At 45.0% G+C, this 18,987-nt stretch overlaps 1 protein-coding gene across 2 annotated transcripts; it reads left to right on the top strand.

Annotated features, from left to right (window-relative positions):
* Nucleotides 1-549: 549 nt before the first annotated feature.
* fam193b (family with sequence similarity 193 member B) lies at nt 550-18,486 on the top strand. Of its 2 annotated transcripts, none has more exons than XM_088932843.1 (10): nt 550-815; nt 7,926-8,225; nt 8,856-9,039; nt 9,369-9,587; nt 10,036-10,441; nt 10,833-11,028; nt 12,148-12,381; nt 13,045-14,050; nt 15,401-15,476; nt 16,017-18,486. In XM_088932843.1, the coding sequence occupies exons 1-10, from the start codon at nt 666-668 to the stop codon at nt 16,111-16,113; spliced, it is 2,868 nt and encodes a 955-aa protein (XP_088788969.1). In that variant the 5' UTR covers nt 550-665; the 3' UTR covers nt 16,114-18,486. The 2 variants fall into 2 exon arrangements, with proteins under 2 accessions (XP_088788969.1, XP_088788968.1); XM_088932842.1 differs by having other exon boundaries at nt 9,336-9,587.
* The last annotated feature ends 501 nt before the right edge of the window (nt 18,487-18,987 follow it).

Genomic DNA, 18,987 nt, shown 5'->3' with positions numbered 1-18,987 from the left:
ATTAAAATCTTTATTTTTAAACTTGTTCATACTTCATCGTAGTTATGTTGAGGCTGACAACTTTCCCTATTTCACGCACACTCCAGTATTTTCTAATGCGTTACAGCTCTCATGCTGTCTGTATGTGGCAGAGCTCCATGCAGCCTTACAGTGGCAGAGTTGTGTGGAGAGCTGTCAGTGGGTAAGAGCTTGCAAGTTTTTGTTTTTTGCTTTTTTTGTCTGCGACACTTACTCTATTCACTAGCTGTATGGACTGAGCCTTTTTTTTTCCAATTAGGTACAGGATTCCAACCACTTTTATAAAATTCTTCATGGCACAATTAATTAGCTACATTGACAATCATGGGGAAAATTTTTTAAACTATAAACATAATTAAATATATAACAACAACAATAATAATAATAAACAGACTCAATGTGTGCATTCTGCCCCAACTAGAAATGGTGAGAACTTACTTGTCTGCCCTAAAGTTGAAGTGAAGCCGTTTTGCCAACACTTGGTTGACCTCTGAACTTAAGTGTTTGCCAGTACTCCGCCATATTGGCTGTTGTCTTGCCCGGAGAAGGTAGGCAAGGCTTGTGCTGCTGGAAGAAGCGAAAGTGTGGTTTTCCCACCGGATAAACTGGTACAAACTGGGCCGAAGGTTATCGCTGAAACTTGTAGGATGGCTCGGAAGAAAAGTAAGCAGCAGGGAGCTGGGAATAAAGAGCTGGGAACAGGACAGCAGAGTCTAGCGAAAAGCCCCGTCTCTCCCGGCGATACAGCTGGCGGTGGCGGAGATGCGGGACTGGACAGGCTGGCCAAGCCGAATCAGGTAAAAAAAAATCTCTTTCTGCACAACGCACATATCATGTATGCATTCTGTGGGGTTTGCTGGCTGCTGGATGTTCTGCGTTAAGGATCTAATACGTGCCGATCTTATAGGTTGGATGGGGCGGATCGGGAGAAATTAAATAAATAAGACACATGCACACTGTTCAGGCTGACGGTAAGTGTAAGCTGTGCTATATACACGTATTTGTACGTGCATATATGGATAGTTTGATTCGTGCAATGCAGTGGTCTCTTACATCTTTAATGTATGCATCTCAGCTCAGCTCATTTATCCGTGCATTTTTAAATTTGGCGAGGTACGAGTTATTCTGCGCCTCTTTTCGAGAGGTTGTATTGACCGGGGTGCAAGGATGCTTCTTTTCGGGTAGAAACGCACCTCGGAGGATACAGTGTGTGCCTGTCTGAGAGGGGCCGGGCAAGGTGAAGGCGATACTGTGTCTCGCAGCCGGGAGTTGCAGGGCGGTGCGGAGGCTGCTCCGCGCTCGGCCGGACAGAGAGCACGCAGTCGCGTGGCGATGCTCACCCACGACCACGCCGAGAAATAATGTGCGTGTTTTCCGAGGGTGAGAAACTCTCTTCTTCTTGTAGTCTACTTTTTAAATAAAGGCTGATATATATATATGTGTATGTGTGTGTGTGTGTAAAATTGCAAATTGCGGAGGATTATAGGCATTACCCTTATAGACATATCAGAAACCCGTTAACTGCACGTTAGTTTTCATGCCGCCGTCTGCAGTAGGTGTGTGCGCGATGAATTTCTGACATCTGTCCGACGGTTTGCGCATTCGTCTCTAGAGAAGGTGCTTCTTGCCAGATCGGCGGACGAGGTATCGCAAACAGTAATTAAAATTTTTATGGATGTCACCTTTGTCTATCCAATTAGATGTGCAGACGTTTACAGTATTGCATTTCATATGCAGGTTGTTCTTGCAATGGCTTTTTTCTTAGAGATCAATCTATATACTAATTTGACAACAAAATTATACCTCAGTGAATGGCTTTTCAGACAAACACTGCACAGCTCTCAATAGCAGCTGAAGACTGTGTATCAGCAATTTTACCGTTTCAGGACTCCTAAAATGACAGTCTGTTTGCTATTACAGCCCTGGAAAAGAGATGAGAATGAAATAACTGTTATTGGAGACCGTAGTTTGAGCTGGCAGGTATTCAGGAAGTATAGCATAGATGTATGCGTGATTAAAGCATGTTAGATATTAGATAATATTTTTAGTAGACCGACTTAGACTTTAAAATGCGTTAAAGTTCAGTTCAGTGTTTTGGATCTTATTTTAAATCGGGTTCTAAGATGAAATATGAAAGAAGTGAATTACAAATTCTTTTCCTGTTTCAGAGAAGCACATTAAATACTACTTTTAGACCACAGGACCTAGAAAGGTAACCACTGTTTTTTTAACTGTTGGTATCGCCATACCTGAAAGAGCATGCCATGCTTCTGCTTGGAAAGCCACAGCTTTCATGATAATGTGCTTTGTGATTTCCACAGTCAAAAATGGGACTGTGTGGTACTTTATCCTCAAGTACTTGTACTCTTGCTCAGCCACAAAGCCAGCGGGCGCAGGGGCTTCTGTTGTAGTCTGTTCAAGTTCACGTGCCATCTATGGTCTTGAAAAAAAGAAAATCCTTTCCTTAAGATAACCTTGGTGGGAGACTTTGTGTAAAGGAGAATAAGTTTCTTCTGAGGGCAGTCAAACCTGTTTTCTGTGACACTGTGTTCGAGCAAGCAGCTACAGTTACCGTGGATCACACAACTGGGCAGAGACAGCCCTTGCCCAGGAAACTGAATTGTTTTATTGTTTCTCATACCAGAAGAGTGTTTTATCTGCACATCTATTTAGTTGCCCAGAGACGTGGGAAAATACCTTCATCGTTCAGAGTTGTTCCAGTCTGCCTCCGCAACTAACAGCGAAGAAGCTGAAACTTAGCCGAGTTCATTAATAGCAGTAATTCTTTATGAGTTTTAAAAGATTGAAGCTGTTTTTATTGATATTACCAGGTGGAAATGTCACATCATGAATGACAGCTGTAAGTGAGTTGATTAAAATGTGCAGAACTAAGTCATTTCATTTTTTCTAGAAGATAAACTGATCATCTGTCAAAATTCACAATTCTGCATTTTGCCAAGTCTGGTTGATCTCATTCATCAAATGGGCCCTTGAGCGTCACCTGTTCTGTTAGGACGAGAAAGATTTCTGCAGCAAAATGCAACATCTCCACTTTACAGCTACAGTTTTGTCGATGAAGGAAACCGCAACAAGCTGTTTGCCATTATATTTTACAGCATTAATCATTTTACTGCACCATTGAAATGGGACTGACACTGCTTTTAATTTTCATAGTTGGAAAGTGAAAGTAACAACTGTATAGGCTCCAGGAAATTTAAGGAATAAGAGTGCTCAACAAAGTGAAAATATTGTATCGTAAAAATGCTGGTTTATTGTAAATGCAGCTTTCATTTGCTTAGATTGCTGTTATCAAATAGTTCTACTACCATGTAAATGGTTGTACTTTAGAATTATCAAGAAATAAATACTATGGCAATAATAATCTAATCTAAAAATGTCCTTATCTGCATTTCTTACGTCTTTCTAACCCTTAGTTTTAGGGCAAGTGGCATCATCTGCTTAACATTTTGGAAGTTAATATCCAACAAAGCTGAGCTTCAAATTTCCTCATCACCTATGCCCGTTCCTGGACTGTGGAACCTGCTGCAGTGTTACTGATGAATGTGACGATATGTGACAGCGTAACATCTGGCCACAGTTCGCTAAGGTTCTGCTTTTCAAGCAAGGGAGTCTCTAATTGAAATTCCTTTGCCTTTAAAAAAAGAATCAGGGTCTGCCCATATGTATTAATCAGTGAAAGTGTGGTGAAGAAATGTTTGCTTTGATAGCAGTGACTGTAACAAAATGCATTCACTTAGAGACACAGCTATTCTCTTTTACCTTTTGCCTGTTATAAATTCATGCTGAAAGTGTTCTCCCTTTGCAGTCAAATAGGGAGGGGGAAAATCGAATAATTCTTCCATACTGAATCTGTCCAGTGGAGAGCAGGGCTTAGGGTTTAGTAATTCTTTCTTTTCAGGACAAAATGAGATATTTCAGTGAAGCTAAGAAACAGTGGTTTGTCTTCTCTTGCTTAAGTATATTGTCAAATATCCAGGCACTGGCAAATCATTTAGATTTGAAAAACAAAATGACAGTGTCGGTTTCAAGTTGGTAGGCTAGTGACCTTAAACTTCTGTCAAGTTCCTGTATGCCAGGTGTGTAGTGGGTATCACAGCGGCATGGCATCTCTTACATTCGTGCACTACATCACCCACTCCCATGGCCTGCCATGGCCCGGCTGCCTGGTTCCTGACCCGTTCCTCTCCTGCCCTGCAGACCTCACTTGTGGGCCTTAGCCAAACCCCCTCTCGTTCAGCGTGCTGTTGCCCGTGTAATCGGCAGCTGGCTCCGGGCCCAAGAATCCCTGGAAGAACACCACCCCCCACCCGTGCTGGGGGGGGGGAAGAAAAAGCTCTTTCTGTCTTGCCTTCGTTCCGCAGAGCGAGCGGGGAGCCCGTCGGAACAGCTGCGGGCGTAGCGCCCTGTCCGCGCGGGCTTGTGCTCCAGCGGTTCCCACTGTCCACCCTGCTCCCTGCGGTCCTGCTCGCTTGCTCCGGTGCTTTTCAGATTCACTATTGGCAAAGCAGACTTTCCTCTTGCTTTCAGCAGACCCTCAGGTTGGGGTGGTTAAAATAATGAATGGGGGCTGTGCAGCGTAGAGGATGAGGCTCTGGACTCCTGACTAGTGGGTTGTGGGTTCGAGTCCCTGCTGCAGACACCGCTGTTGTACTTTTTCCACATGGCTCCAGTCCACCCAGATGCATGAATGCGGACCAGCGTTTTTGGGGGGGGGGTCCTGCGACTGACTGATGTCTCACCCGTGGGAGAGAAGAGTCTTGGGCTCTCTGTTCACTTGACACCAGGAAACCAGGATAGGCTCTGGTTCAATGAGCCATTGCGGCTTGAATCCGGAAATTACCTGCCTACGTCATGAATAATGCTATCGGCTTGTTTACTTGTTTTGACTTCTGTTCATACAGGGTGATCTGCAGAAATTTTTCCATGAAGATATTGTTTGTTTTGTATGGATGGCAGTAAAACTCTGTTAAGTACTGTAAATCCCCCTTTGAAACGGGGTCCCTTCTTTTAAAAGAAACTGTTCTGTCTAACTGAGAGTGTTGTGTGTTGTGTCGTGCAGTAGACAGGGACGCTGTTGAACCTAAAATTATATTTAAGCATAACAACAACAAGGCCGAAAAGAACTGACTGCTTGCCAAATGCAGTCTGGATTTTTTTTATTTTTAATACATAAAAATAAATTGAAATGGGTACAGTGAAAACACAAACATGCAAGATTACTTTTTATAGATATTTTCTCGTGGGGAAAAAATGAAATTCCTTTTGAATTGAAAGGGAAAGCTGTCAGATTTCTGTACATTATTATGCAGTGCTTAAGATACTATTGCTGCCCTAAACCCTTCTGTTTTAAGGGCTCATGTATTTAATGTTTCAGAGTACACTGTAAAAATCAGTCAGCTTGCATGACGATTGTTTAGATATGTGTGGCTCCTGTATAGAGTGATATCATTGGTTTTCATTCCTTTAGAAATATATTGTTATTTCAGCCTTCCTGCAAATATTTTGTGCCTTAGATCAGTCATTGCCCTTGTTTTAAAAATTGGTTTTGTCACCACAGTGGTATAAGGAAAGAAAAAACTTCTCTCCACATTCTTTGCAAGCTCCTGCTTTTAATTGGTTAGTCATAAGACCTTTATAACTCTCCTGTTAAGAAGTATAGAGTATTAAGTGGGTTGGAGTTATGAGAGATGAACTGGAAGCATGAGTCAAAGACTGTATTTTTGAATTCTCTGGTGTTTCTGCTTTCCCCGCTGGTGAGTGTAGCTCCGTGTTACTTTACTTTAAATGTCATAAACCTCTTACAGTACACACATCTCCTGGTGCATTGCCTTTAATGGAACCTTCTCTCTCTGCTCTTGTGTGAATTGAAGACAAGTTAACAATCTAAAGCTGTTGTCTGCAGCTGAGGTAATGAACTATAGAATAAAACGTGATTGCTGCAGCACCATTCCTGTAGTATGGAATAATTTATTGCATACTTTAATGAAAAATATTACTGGGAGTCTCTGAAATCTTTGTTTTAAAAAAAAACAGGAATATGAATTCAGCATAGCTCAATTTAATAAGCAATTTGCTTGAGTCCTTGACAGAAATTTTCCAGAGCACAGGGAAGTTAATCCAATGACAAGTTGGTGTAAAAAGGGTTTAAATTCAGTCAAGAGAAATGGTGGTGGGTTTGGGGGCAGGCACCACAGTTAAGGAATGAAGATGAATCCTGTGACACTGCAAAAAAAGTAGGGTTGTAAAGTAAATTGCAATAGTTACATACAAGCTCTATGTCATCGTGAGAAAGCATGACTTTGAGATGGCAGAAATACACACATGTGCATGATTTAACTCCGTCTTTTCATTGCCTTTATGTTACAGTAGTTTGGGAAATAAAAGCATGCTATGTACAGGCCTTTTGTAGATGAATGTCTCATTCACTTCGTGCACGGATATTTTTCTAATTAGACTGAATTCAAGTTTCTGAACTGCCTCGTGTCACAAATGGAAAAAATACGTTCTATCGAAGTAATTTTTGTGTTGGAGAGAACACCTGTATTATTAAAATGTTAGTGGCTCTGTTTTTATAGAAACTCAACTAAACTATTAAGAGTGTTTTTATACGTTGGATTTTAATCCTACATTTGAAGGTATAGAGCAGGGGCTTGTAACCCAGCTCCTGGAGGGCTAGTGTGCGTGCAGATGTTTGCTTCAGCTCTATCCTTAACAACCTCAAGCAGTTCTTTACTGATTTCATTGGACCAAATTGGCAGGTTTTCCCCAGCTCCTCAGATCTTTCAACTGGTGCTTTACAGAGGCTTAGACAGATGCTGGACTGGACAGCCTGTTGCAGGGGGATGCTTTGTATGTAGCACTGTTTCAGTGTCTCGTCTGAGCACTTGCATAGGGTCCAGTTGTGGGCAATAGAAGTTTGTTTTACAAGACTCAACAGTAACTTTAGTTGCAAGATGTTTGCCGTACAATGATGTGCAGCCTTTTCAGTTTTGCAATGCCAGTCACTGTTCATAAACATTGAAAGACTGATGGCTGCCTTTTCATGTTTTTTTTCCAATTCTGCTTCAGCTCTCAACCACTTTTTAAGACTCTTCCCCTATTTATTTTTCTTTTAAATGTGTTTAAGCTGCAGCCTGCAAAGATGTTTTTTTAGTTCTGGATCCTCATATGACAGTCTTCAGGCTACAAGGAGGAGAGGGCTACTCTCGACAGGTGGTGTTCAGAATTGTGTGTGAAGTGTGCAATCCCGCAGGCTCAGACTGCTTCAGCAAAACAGCTGAATTCTTCCCCGCACTTCGCAGAATTAAAACAAGACTAAATTACTGTCTCCCCACCATACTGGTTGCACAAGAAAACAAAAAAAGTAATACATAGATCTATAGCAATATCTATACCCTTATTGCACCTGGTGTCTTGTCAGATAAACATTGGAACAGGAAACATTGCAGAAGATGAAGCTCTTTGAAGGCGAAAAAAATAAGTTTCAGTTTATATTTAGAAAGTGAAAGAAGAGCAGCTGTCTTCACTTGTGCCTTCTGCTGTAATGTGCTCCTGAACTGTTTCATCTTACGAACCTGCTGCTTATTTACCAGCACCTTCAGCTGTAGAGGATTAACTAGCCTTTTTGCGCACTTTTTTTTTTCAAAGCACAGTGTGTTTCTTTTTTTTCACCGGCTAATTGAGATGCTCAGCTCAGCGCAGCCGTGTTTGCAGGTCGGTGTTATTCTGCGGGGTGGAAGTGTGCAGCTTCTCACTGGTGTGTTTGATGTGTGCAGGTGCGTGTTATTCAGCACGGTGCTGTGCTGGGTTCGGCGAGGGGGGGGCGGGGTGTGGAGAGAGCTGGGCTAACTAACAGTGGGGGGGGGGGGGGTCTTGTCCTTGCACAGCCACTACACCTCGCTGCTGCCCAGCCCATGCACACCCGCTGCCTGCTGTGCCACCGCGAGTTCAAGGACTGGGGGGCGAACCCCGCCAACGGGCTGCCGGGCGCGGGGCTGAAGCTGGGCGACGCCATGCCGGCGCTCTCGCAGGCCCTGCTCAAGGACGCCCCCGGGAGGAAGCTGGCGGACGCCGTGCCGGCGCTCTCGCAGTCCCTGCTGGGAGAGGTGCCCCTGTGGATCTGCCAGAGCTGCCGGAAGACTGTGGAGGAGGAGGAGCGGAGGGCAATGCAGGAGCAGGCCCTGACGGTCAGTGGCCGACGCCTCCTGTTCGTCTCCTCATGACAAGCCCTTGCGTTTCTGTGGTGCTGGTCGTCCCCGGAGGCCCCAAAGCACCCCAGAGTAGCACTTTCATCATGCAATCTGACATCAATATATGAGGTTCTAGTGGGTAGCTGCGTCAGCATGCGTAGGCTGCAAAGGAACAAGTACAGGTTTATTCTGTGCTGAAAAGAGAAGAAAAGAAACGCAACATTTCGGCTGTGGAGCCTTCTTCGAGTGTCACATCTTCACACCTGAAGAAGGCTCCACAGAGGAAACGTTGTTTCTTTTCTTCTCTTTTCAGCATGGAACAAACCTTTACTTGTTCCTTTGCATCATTATATGCACTTCATATTCAGATCTAAACCAGTTTATGATTATTATAGTTTCAGCACGACAGGGAGTGTTCCCAGCTGTAGGTGTCAGAGTGGCGCCAGTCCTCAGCATGTTGGCTCTGTCAAATGTATTTGCCAGTTTCTGCAGTGTCTGCTCAGGCTCCTTGCACAGGCTCGTTTTCGAACGCGTGACCGGCATGTTCCTCGGCGCTGCCCTCTCCAGTGCCAGCCACGGAAAGCTACAGCCTCCGTGGCTAAAGCCATGTTGCCGTCCCCGATGCAGGTGTCCCTGTCGCACTCCTCCTGCAAGTCTCAGAGCTGTGGGAACGGCTATCCGGAGCAGAGCTCCGTGGAGTGGGACCCCAGCTCCTTCCTGTCGGCACACAAGCTCTCGGGGCTGTGGAACTCGGCTCACACGAACGGGGGAGCGCACTGCAACCACGGAGCGGCCACACACCCGCCGCAAGGTCAGGGAGCCCGCCGTACCGCTCGGGCACGTCGGTGCAGCAGCTGCACTTGTGCATGTCTTGATGCCCCCAGCCTTCCCTGTCTGTCTCTGAAGCACGCACACAGATGCACGGGGGTCATATTGTTTAGTCCGATTCCTGCGGTAGATTTCGGTTTTGTATGAATCGTGCCGTGCATGGTTTTCCTCCTGTACCGCTGCTAACGGAACAGGTGGTTCGGAATAATTGTGTGCTTAACTGCAGTGCTACAGACAAATCTGTCAATCAAAACAAGGCTCTTTTCATCCTTCCCTTAGGCGACTCTAAATGCTGTGTCTGTGTTGCTCCAGGTGGCACAGGGGGACCACATTGCCACGAAAAAAGGCCTTCTCATGAGGCCCCAGGGAAATCTGCAAAGATTGCTGGGACCAAGGTTTGTCCTTATAGTCATCCAGCTTCCCAGAATTCCAGTGCGACAGCTCCAGGGTCTCCTCTCTCTACCTCTTCTGATCTGTGCAAGACCACCCCCAAGCACTTGAAGTCCATGTGCCGGAGGCCCACCCCTCCAGGTGAGATGAGAGCTCATCATTTCCTGTGTTCAATGGCTATTGTAATTCACTGCTGCTGCGTCAGATTTTCATTACGTGAGATGTGGAGCTAAGAAGCAGAAAATGAGAATGCCTTACATTCACATCACTGCTGTTTTTCTCCATTGCATTTTGAGATGGGCGTTGCTGATAATTCATCACCGTGTATGAGATGATACACTAAAGGCAGAAGCTGTTGCATTTTTGCAACTCGACAGGCTTTATAAAGAAACAATTTGGTGTAGTTTAGTAGCCATCGGTCGAAAAAACACCTTACAGAGCTTTGCTGGGGTCAGAATCTTTTTTTTTTTAAATAAGGAAAGAATGATTCTGTGAGTAAAAATACAGCTTGTTCTGCAGTTGTGTAGTTTGAGGTCATACGCTGTCGAGTAGTTCTGCCACGATGCGAACTCTTGTGTGTCTTTCGCAGGTGAGGTCTTCCATTCCACTGAGCACCATCAGCACTCAGACCTAGCTGTGCCGCCCAACAGCCCCACTGGGCTGTCTTCCCAGCATTCCTCACTGCTCCCTCCCAAGCAGCCCTCCAGCCAGCACGTGCACGTGACCTCTCCCAGCCCCGGGCTAGCAGCACACGCTCCGTTCACCCCTTTGGTACCGAACCTCCACGTGCCAGTATCCAAGATGGCAGCCGGACCGGACAACCCCGCTTCCCTACACAAGCCGGGAGCGTGCAAAAACTCCCACATTCCGGCAGCGAACACGCAGCACACTAAACTGGCCCCCTCGCCAACAGGATGTGGCCATCCCTGTAACGGGCACAGCAATGGGACTGTCACATCTCCCAGTGCGGGGCACGTGTCGTCTGGAGCCTGCAGGTGAGCACCAGTGTTATTCGTTGTCAGTTAAGGGCACGTTTAGAAACAGGTTCGTTTTTTTTTTTAAAAATGTGAACACTACTATATAGTTCATAACAGACCTGCACCTTGTTTATTATTCCTGTTATTTATCTTTGGGGCAAGGTGGTTTTGTAAGGATCAGTCACACTCATTTCTGAAGAATTCATACTGAGACTCGTTCTTGCCTTCACAACTGTATATCTACCTGGTGGAAATATAAGTCATTTGGATTCAAAGACCGCTTTCTGGGGGGGGTTTAATGCAAGCTGTGTTTCATCCGTGAAGCCCCTGAAGGACCCAGATCGCTGGCTCGCGCGTTGGCGCTGCCCGTGCTGATTGCCCTTGCCCAGAGCTGCCTGTCTGCTTGCAGGGACCAGGCGTGCAAAGGGCACAAGCTGGCGAACGGCACCGGCGCGGTGTGCCACCCGCCCTGCGAGCTGGAGGAGGGCCTGGGCGAGGACGAGGACAGCAGCTCGGAGAGGAGCTCCTGCGCCTCCTCCTCCACCAACCAGAAGGACGGGAAGTACTGCGACTGCTGCTACTGCGAGTTCTTCGGCCACAACGCGGTACGCTCCCGAAACGACCGCGGGGGTCCGCGGGAGCTCGAGCCCGCCTGTCAGCCGGGGGGCTGGCACGACCGGCGGCTGGCCCGGATTGAACACTTTCCAACTTCTGACCGCAGGGCACCCAATCCCAACAGGACCATACATTTATTACCATCTTTTCAGTCACCTTAACATATTTAGACCATACAGTTACAGACTTATTCATATTCAGTTTCCTCTGTCTAATATAGGGCTATTTAATAATTGTGTAAATAAGCATTATTTTATATGTGTCTGTATTCCTCAACTCTTTATTTTCTGGGTTAAATGAACATGCATTCGTCCTAGTAGGAGCTATTTCCTTTCAATACAGTGGTCTTTAGGTGAGTTTCCTGGGTGAGCTTTAGGTAAGGCTTCACTACGGCGAATGGGAGCTGAGAAATCAGAATCTGAAGGTGGGTTAACCACTCCCGTCAGATTGCCCCATGAGTTAACATTAACATTTAACAATCTTGTCTCCCCGAGATGCCAGTGAGCCTTATTAATGAGTTGTTAGAAACTGTTGTTCTGGACTTTGTAGGACTGGAAATTTTAAGAGTTCGTTTTTTTAACAGGCACAACTTGAGCTCAGACAGCAGTGAACTAACCGTTTGACTTTTAGCGTGATGATTAAACCAGTACTAACACAGCATCTTGTTCCGTGAGGGGTGAAGGTATGGCTTTTCATATGAAAGAGCTGACTGACTTCATTGCCTGCCTGTTATTCGAGATGGGGTGTTTTTGTGACGCACTTAGCTTACGATAATGGAAAACACTAGGTATGTGCCGTCTGTATTCGGATATAATACGTTGGCCTATATTTCGAGTTGGTAGACACCAGCCTCATCAGACTTTTGTATCATGTATCCTGACATTTAAAGGAACCGAAATGAATGTGAAATGAGCGTCAGGTGTTCTGATGTTGTGTCATGTTTTGTGGGATATGTGGTTGAAGTTAAAAACGAGTACAGGAGCGTTTGCGTCATTTAAGTGATCTCCATCGGACTTAAGGGGAAAGAAGCCTGTCATTATCCCGGCAATGTGTTTTAACCTGCAGCAGGGAGACGTCAGTCAAGGGTGTTTGTTTTCCGATCTCTCCAGCCTCCCGCCGCCCCCACGAGCCGGAACTACGCGGAGATCCGCGAGAAGCTGCGGTCGCGGCTCACGCGGCGCAAGGAGGAGCTGCCCCCGCGCCAGGACTCGGACCCCGCGGCGCCCGGCGCCATCGACCACCGCGACGTGGACGAGCTGCTGGACTTCATCAACAGCACCGAGCCCAAGCCGGTCAACAGCGCCAAGGCCGCCAAGCGAGCCCGCCACAAGCAGAAGAAGAAGGTATTCTTATTCCCCGAATCGTTATTAAAATGATTATACTGCAAGGACTTATGACAGTACTTATGTTTATAACCCTTACTACTACTGTGGGAGCTGATGCTCACTCTCACTGTGCACATTCCTGTTTGCAGGTACTTATTATGTTTAGAGTTATCAGTCTCCCAGCAGGTTTTTTAATCTCTGTTATTGGATTTTTTTAATAAGCCTTCAAATTCCTGTATGGAATGTAGTCATCTGTAACGTGGCCTCTAAGTGCGCTTACACTTCTACAGAGAAATATATTATACTGGGCAGATGAACTGTACAGGAATAGCTGCTGTAGTGGGAGAAAGAACTAACGTGCTGTGGTGTTGTAGTAAAATAATCAGGATTGTCCTAAAACGATCGAAGACGTTCAATTTGGGAGCCCCGTCAGTTGCAAAGCAACAAGTGAAGGTTAATTCCACCCAGAAAATTAGAAGTAAGAAACAAAACGTTTTGGCCTTTGAGTCGCCTTTTTCAAGCCTCCTCCTCCTCCTCAGCCAAAACATTTTGTTACTTCTTTATACGTTTTAGCGCAGAATTGACCTTTACTTGTACCGTTGTCATAAAATGCTGCACTCGCACACGGGAAACGTGCCCCCTGATATAAGTGGCGTTTGCTGTCTGTGTGCCCCCCTGCAGGAGAAAGAAAAGGCCCAGCAGTGCAGTGCAGAACCCTTACGCATTGATGCCCGGTCCTCGCCCCCGGGGCAACCACAAGAGGGCGCTCCTGCAGCGGAGACAGAGGCAGGCCGGCTCCTGGAATGGCCTCAGCTGGAGCTGGAGCGAGTGAACAGCTTCCTGACCAGCCGGCTGGAGGAAATCAAAAACACTATCAAGGATTCCATCCGCGCCTCCTTCAGCATGTACGACCTCAACCTGGACGTCAACGATTTTCCCAAGAAGGCTGCCACCCTGGAGGGCAACCACCTGCTGTCGCACCTCAACGGCTCCTCCGACCTGCAGCAGATCGACCTGGACCTCTCCCCGCTCACCCTGGGAAGCCTCAAGAACCACCTGGTCAACGGCAGGGAGGGTCTGGCCGCCCAGGACGTGCAGCGACTCAACGCGACGCCCAGCCTCTCCAAGCTGATCCGCGTCCGCTCTCCAGAGAGGAGCCCCGGGAGGAACACGTCTCCAGTCCAGCAGGGGGTAGCTCTGGGAGTGAAGAGCAAGGAGGAGAGTCCCGACGCAAAAGCCGCGGGGGCCGCTGGCAAGCAGAGGAAAGGAAAGAAGCAGCAGCAGCAGCAGGCGCCTGCTAAAGTTGCCAAGTCGGCCACTGGGAGTGAGCTCCAGAAAAACAAGGAAACCCCAGCGAGAGCAACGGGATCGGGGAGCAACTCCAAAACAGGTCCCAAACAACCCGCCCAGCCGCCGGCAGCAGGGGAGTCCCAGAAAAGCCATGCACCGCTGGCAAAGAGGCCCGAGGAGGGGAAGGTGCCCAGGCCAGGCCTCGGTGGTCCCGATTCTGGTGGCTGCCGGCCGCCGGAGAAGAACGGAGCTGACAGCCAGGAGACAACGGCGGGAGCCAGGCCGGACTTGGAACCTGAGGCCCGAGTCCATTTCCTCACTGCTGCCGGATCCCAGCAGCCTAGAGGAAAGAGCAAAAAGAGCAAAAGCAAGATGGATAAGTCCAGCAGCTCCATTGGTAAGACGAACTCCTGCGTCCCCTATAGCTTTATTCCGATGAGCTAGTGTGATGGCCACTCAATTTCTCAAGTAAAAACAGCAGTTTGTAAGTGCTACAAATTAAAATCGAGAAATATCTTTAGGCTATGTTTTAGATTCTTGTATCAAAATAATATAGGAATTGTTGCAATCACAGATATTGTCTTGCTTCCAAGTACCAGTGGTGGCTCTATAATATTACAAATACTTTACGTATTACATTATATGCCTCTAGTTTTTCAGATTGGCATAAATACCTTGAACCTGGGAAAGCAGTGAATTTTGTGAGCAGTGCAGCTCGTGCTATTTAAATGTCCTTAGCCCCTTGATTTAAGTCTGTTGGTCCTGTGCTTGTCACAGGATGTTGACAAAGGATATTCGGGAAAGTAATGCCGAGAGATGAATTCAGATCTTTAGATTTATATTTCTAGTCACCTTGTGATCCGGGGATTTCATCTTGAAAGAAGCGTAGTTATAGGCTGGGTAGCATATTCCATAATCCCACAACCATTTGCGTACAAAAAGTGCATTCTGTTACTAGTTTGAAATGCACTTTACCTTGGTATCCATTTGAACCTTTAAATTGAACTATGTGCTTTGCTTGGGTTTTTACAAATATTGGAACAATTATAAAGGATCATGAAGCCTATAGTATATGCTGGACTTCAGACCTACCCTTACTATTTTTATTATTATTTCAATAACCTGGTTGAATTAAATTACTGTTACCAGGCATCACCAATATTGCTTATTATGGGAGCCACCTGTCTCTGCACATTATTAACTGATACCAGTTAGAAGCTGTTTAGAAAACTGTACGAGAACATCACTTTTTAAACAAAGTTGAAATGGAGCTCTGTTTGCAGTATTTCCTACACATGAATGCTACACATAAATAGGAATATTTGAGATGGTGATTGCTGAGTGGGGAATAAAAATAAAATTCAGCCCGATGGTTCAGCAAGTTTAATAAATTAAGAAGTTAGTTGAAATGAAAGCCAGAAGAAGCAGGCGGGCTCCAGGACTGGGAGACATGGCTTTCTGACACGTATGTATGCAAATAATTCTGTTTCCAGCGATGACGTTCGAAACACGGTGGTGGTTGTAATTGAGGTCAGTTACTGATTGACTGATTGATTGATGAGGTTTGGGTAGGCTTCCTTGCTGAAAGGTAGTGGAAAGAAACACTGTTTCGGCTGTGAAGCTTTGTTCAGGAGTCTTTACCTGTTCCCGGTGTTGCGTGTCTTGAACAGAGCACAAGACCCTTCCTTCCCCTTGCTGTTGTTCTGCGGTTGACATCTGAGTGTCACCGTTTTCTTTTTTCCCCCAGATGACGTGTTCCTCCCCAAAGACCTGGATGGGACCGAAATGGATGAAATCGACCGGGAGGTTGAATACTTCAAGAGGTATCGCCTCCGTTAGACTTTCTTTGTAACGGACAACAAAGACACATTAGTGGGATTACTCAAATCTTCCACAATCCTGACTAAGACTGCATGTTCCGTATAGTATTTATTTTAAAAGTGCATAATTGACCAGATTTAACAGTGTAGAACATAAAACTTGTTATACCTGCACCTTGCCAGAATCTTTCAGTTCTTTTCCTTTGATTTGAGTCAATTCAGTCGCTGAGGAAGTTGCCTGGTGTCAACTTTTTGGTGAAAGACATATTCGCGTTGGTCGTAGTACTGGCACCATTGGTTTTACTCTATATTGATGGCAGGAGATGAATCCATGAAGTCCTCTTCTTTATAAGAATAGGCAACAGACCATTATATACGTGTTTTGTGGGAACACTCATACAGTTTCTGTTGACTTGAATTTCCTGGCCCGAGTGAACTCTTTTTAGTTAACCTACAAATCCGCACCGACACGTCCCTTGCAGTGCAGAGCCGCGCGCTCCGTCAGAGTATGCTAATCGAACTTTTGCTTTCCTTCGTGCTCAGGTTCTGCCTGGATTCTGCCAAACAGACGCGACAGAAAGTGGCTGTGAACTGGTCCAACTTCAGCCTCAAGAAGGTTCCCTCGAACGCAGCTCAGTAAGCACACGAGCAGAAGAACAGACAGCCCAGCGCACACCTCCTTCTTCATCTCCTCCCGCGCCACTTCCGCCACCCTCACCTCCACGGCATCCCGAGACCGCGGCCTGCGTGACACCAAAATCACCGCGGGCAGCTGGACTGGCAGCGGGCTGAATCCTCCACCACAGACACCAAGGAAACTTTTCCAAAGCCGCTTCATCCTCTCTGGGACGTTTGTTTTGTGGCCAGTTACCCCCGGGGCCCTGAGGCATTCACCACCTGTGACACTCCACGTATCTCCCAGCCAGTTCGTGTCACGTGTTCGGAAGAGAGGAGCAGCGGCTGCAGCCTGCCCCCTCAAGCGTAACTGCCTGTCAACATTAGCTTGCTAATGGCTCTGAAGACTCTGCCGGTTGTAGGCCCACTGCCCTTCTCCCATTGTGTGTTCAGGGGCCATGTTATACTGTCCTCACTCGTATTGTAATAAGCAAGCAGTCGCTGCTAAATGCAGACATTGCTTTTTAAAAAATAATCTGCCAGTCTGGCGCTTTCAATTAGCAGATCTCCAGTTTTGCATCAGGTTACAGCAAATGGTTACGTTCTTAATGTCCTGTTCTTATTCAGATCCTCCTTCTTGGTGATCTTCAACTCTTTTTTTATTTCTTCAAATCATTGTTGTTTGTTCCTACGTATTCTTACCAATTTTAAAAAATTTTACAGTGAAATTCAACAATTTAAAAAATTGTTTAAGTTTTACTTTAAGTTGAGCGCAGAGGGGACAAACTGAGAGCACTTTTTAGGGAGACTAAAAATTGGTAAATTATTGTATTCTGGCAAACTCATTCTCACAACAGGTGAATGCACCTTGCTTGGATGAGCCGATCATGGTCATATGGGAACTAGAAATATCCCACCACACTAAAAATTTAACATTGCTTTGAGACCCTTTTACTGGTTTTCATCATTCTTGAACAATAAGAGAAATTGAAAACTAGTGCCATCTGCTGGTTGTTTTGATCACTCATTTCTATTACTAGATGAAGGCTGGATTGACAATGTACCACACATGTCTCATTCACATCTGCTATTGTGAAGCTTGATGCTGTGTAGTGGTGGTAGGGGTTTTGAATTGAACATAATGTTGGTCTCTTTCCACCACTGGAGACGATACATCTTGTGCAGCATTAATTAGGACCCTGATGCTTCAGAGTGAGTGGAATCCTTAGTGTCAGTATAGTTACCACAAAAGACTTTCTGTAAATTTGCAGGACAATATGAACACGTATGCTTCCAATTGACACTGGTTTCAATATGCAGACCTGTAATAGTCCTTCCATGACAAGACCTTAAAGCTTTTAATAAGTCATTATAATGAAGTACAAACCTGACATGAATTAGAACACTAATAGGAAATCTTTGAAATTCTCTCAATGTTGAATATTTGAAACAAAGTTTCTAATTTTTCATTTGAAAATATGGATGTATTGAGAATATACTGGATATCTCTTATTGTTGCATGGAATTTTAGAATGACATTGGCTTCATTTTCCCCACTTCCCTTTTAATTTAATTTGACTCTAACCTCTTGTTCAAGAGTACATTTTAATCAACATGGATTTCAGTGTTTTACAGAAACTAAATACCTCCTACACAGCGGTCTCGGATAGGATTCTTTACTGTTGCCGTACCCAGAATGCTGTTGCTGTCAGTCCAATACCTTGATGCTGTTTTCTGTGTACTTCCAAGACTGTTTTACTGCATGACAGCCTCAAATAGTTGTGTTGTATTATGTCAGCACTTAAAGCAGCAGAGCTTTTGCAGTTATGGTACAATACTGTTCGTCACTGTCCAGATCCCTCCGTAAACTTTCTGTTGTCTCAAGGCTACCTGTTGTGTCCTTTTGTGACCACTTCAGCAGTGATGTGTAACTGACAGTGCATTTTTGTTCCAGTACTAGTACTGCTTTTACCTTTCAGATGCTGGAGACCCATTCCCAGAACTGGGAAGTGGACTACATTGTCATATGGGCTTTCTCCATCGTCTTTCTCTACTAGCTGGGCAACCCCTTTAGATACAAGATGAAATACGTTTCAGGGGGAGGTTTGGGTTATTTAAAACAAAATTCTTCCTTAGTCTGACATGAATGAGATGATGTTTTTTTTTTAATCTATTTTGAACTTTTTTTGTGTTTAATATTTTACACGATCTCTGGTGCTATCCAGGTTATATTAAACTACAAGACAATATCCTAAAAGTTTGGAATGTAGATTTATACTGTACCGTTAAGAGCCAAGTGTATGTTGGCTTCTCTGTTTTTTATTATACTTCACTTTTGATACTGTGAAAAATCTTTCATTCTGAAAGGTTAAAACAATACAGTTTTGACAAAAGAAAAGCTGTGCGGTGTTCTTATTTTCTCTTCTTCATTTAATACATTAAATGATATACACCAATTTAAGTAATAACCAGCAGTAGGCCACGAGGGTGCCTGTTGGAGAAAACCCATGCAAACATCAAAAAGAACCTTTATTAAATGCATGAGAATTAGAGTAAAGTTACAATAACATCTATTTTTCCGGCTTGAGAAAATAACTAGCTGAATATTAAAAGAGCTTTGGATCCTAAAATTATCACACGTGTCAGCTCGACATATCATTGTGTGGATGTTTTCATACGATAATCAAGTTTATAATTCCTGGAATTATAATATTCAACAAAGAATTCAGGTTATCTGAAGATTACAGAAAACAGTTTAACTTGACCTGTTTTTCTGGACTACTTCAGTATGTACAGTATAGCAATTAAGTAACTTTTGAATTAGCTGTGCATTTACATTAAAACATTCTCAACATCTATAAAATAAGGGTCGATTTCCTTTGACATTCTCGGACATAAA

Source organism: Atractosteus spatula, chromosome 14, assembly GCF_055471065.1.
Source record: "Atractosteus spatula isolate fAtrSpa1 chromosome 14, fAtrSpa1.hap1, whole genome shotgun sequence".
In the NCBI taxonomy this organism is placed as follows: Eukaryota; Metazoa; Chordata; class Actinopteri; order Semionotiformes; family Lepisosteidae; genus Atractosteus; species Atractosteus spatula.
Note: the sequence above shows the minus strand (reverse complement) of the source record. Positions and strands in the feature narration are given on the sequence as shown.

Excerpts from the sequence above, each read along its gene's own strand:
- fam193b (XM_088932842.1), top strand. The coding sequence starts at position 666 with ATGGCTCGGAAGAAAAGTAAGCAGCAGGGAGCTGGGAATAAAGAGCTG. Across the intron at positions 11,029-12,147 it reads AGTTCTTCGGCCACAACGCG|CCTCCCGCCGCCCCCACGAG; the intron begins GTACGCTCCCGA and ends CGATCTCTCCAG. Across the intron at positions 12,382-13,044 it reads GCCACAAGCAGAAGAAGAAG|GAGAAAGAAAAGGCCCAGCA; the intron begins GTATTCTTATTC and ends GCCCCCCTGCAG.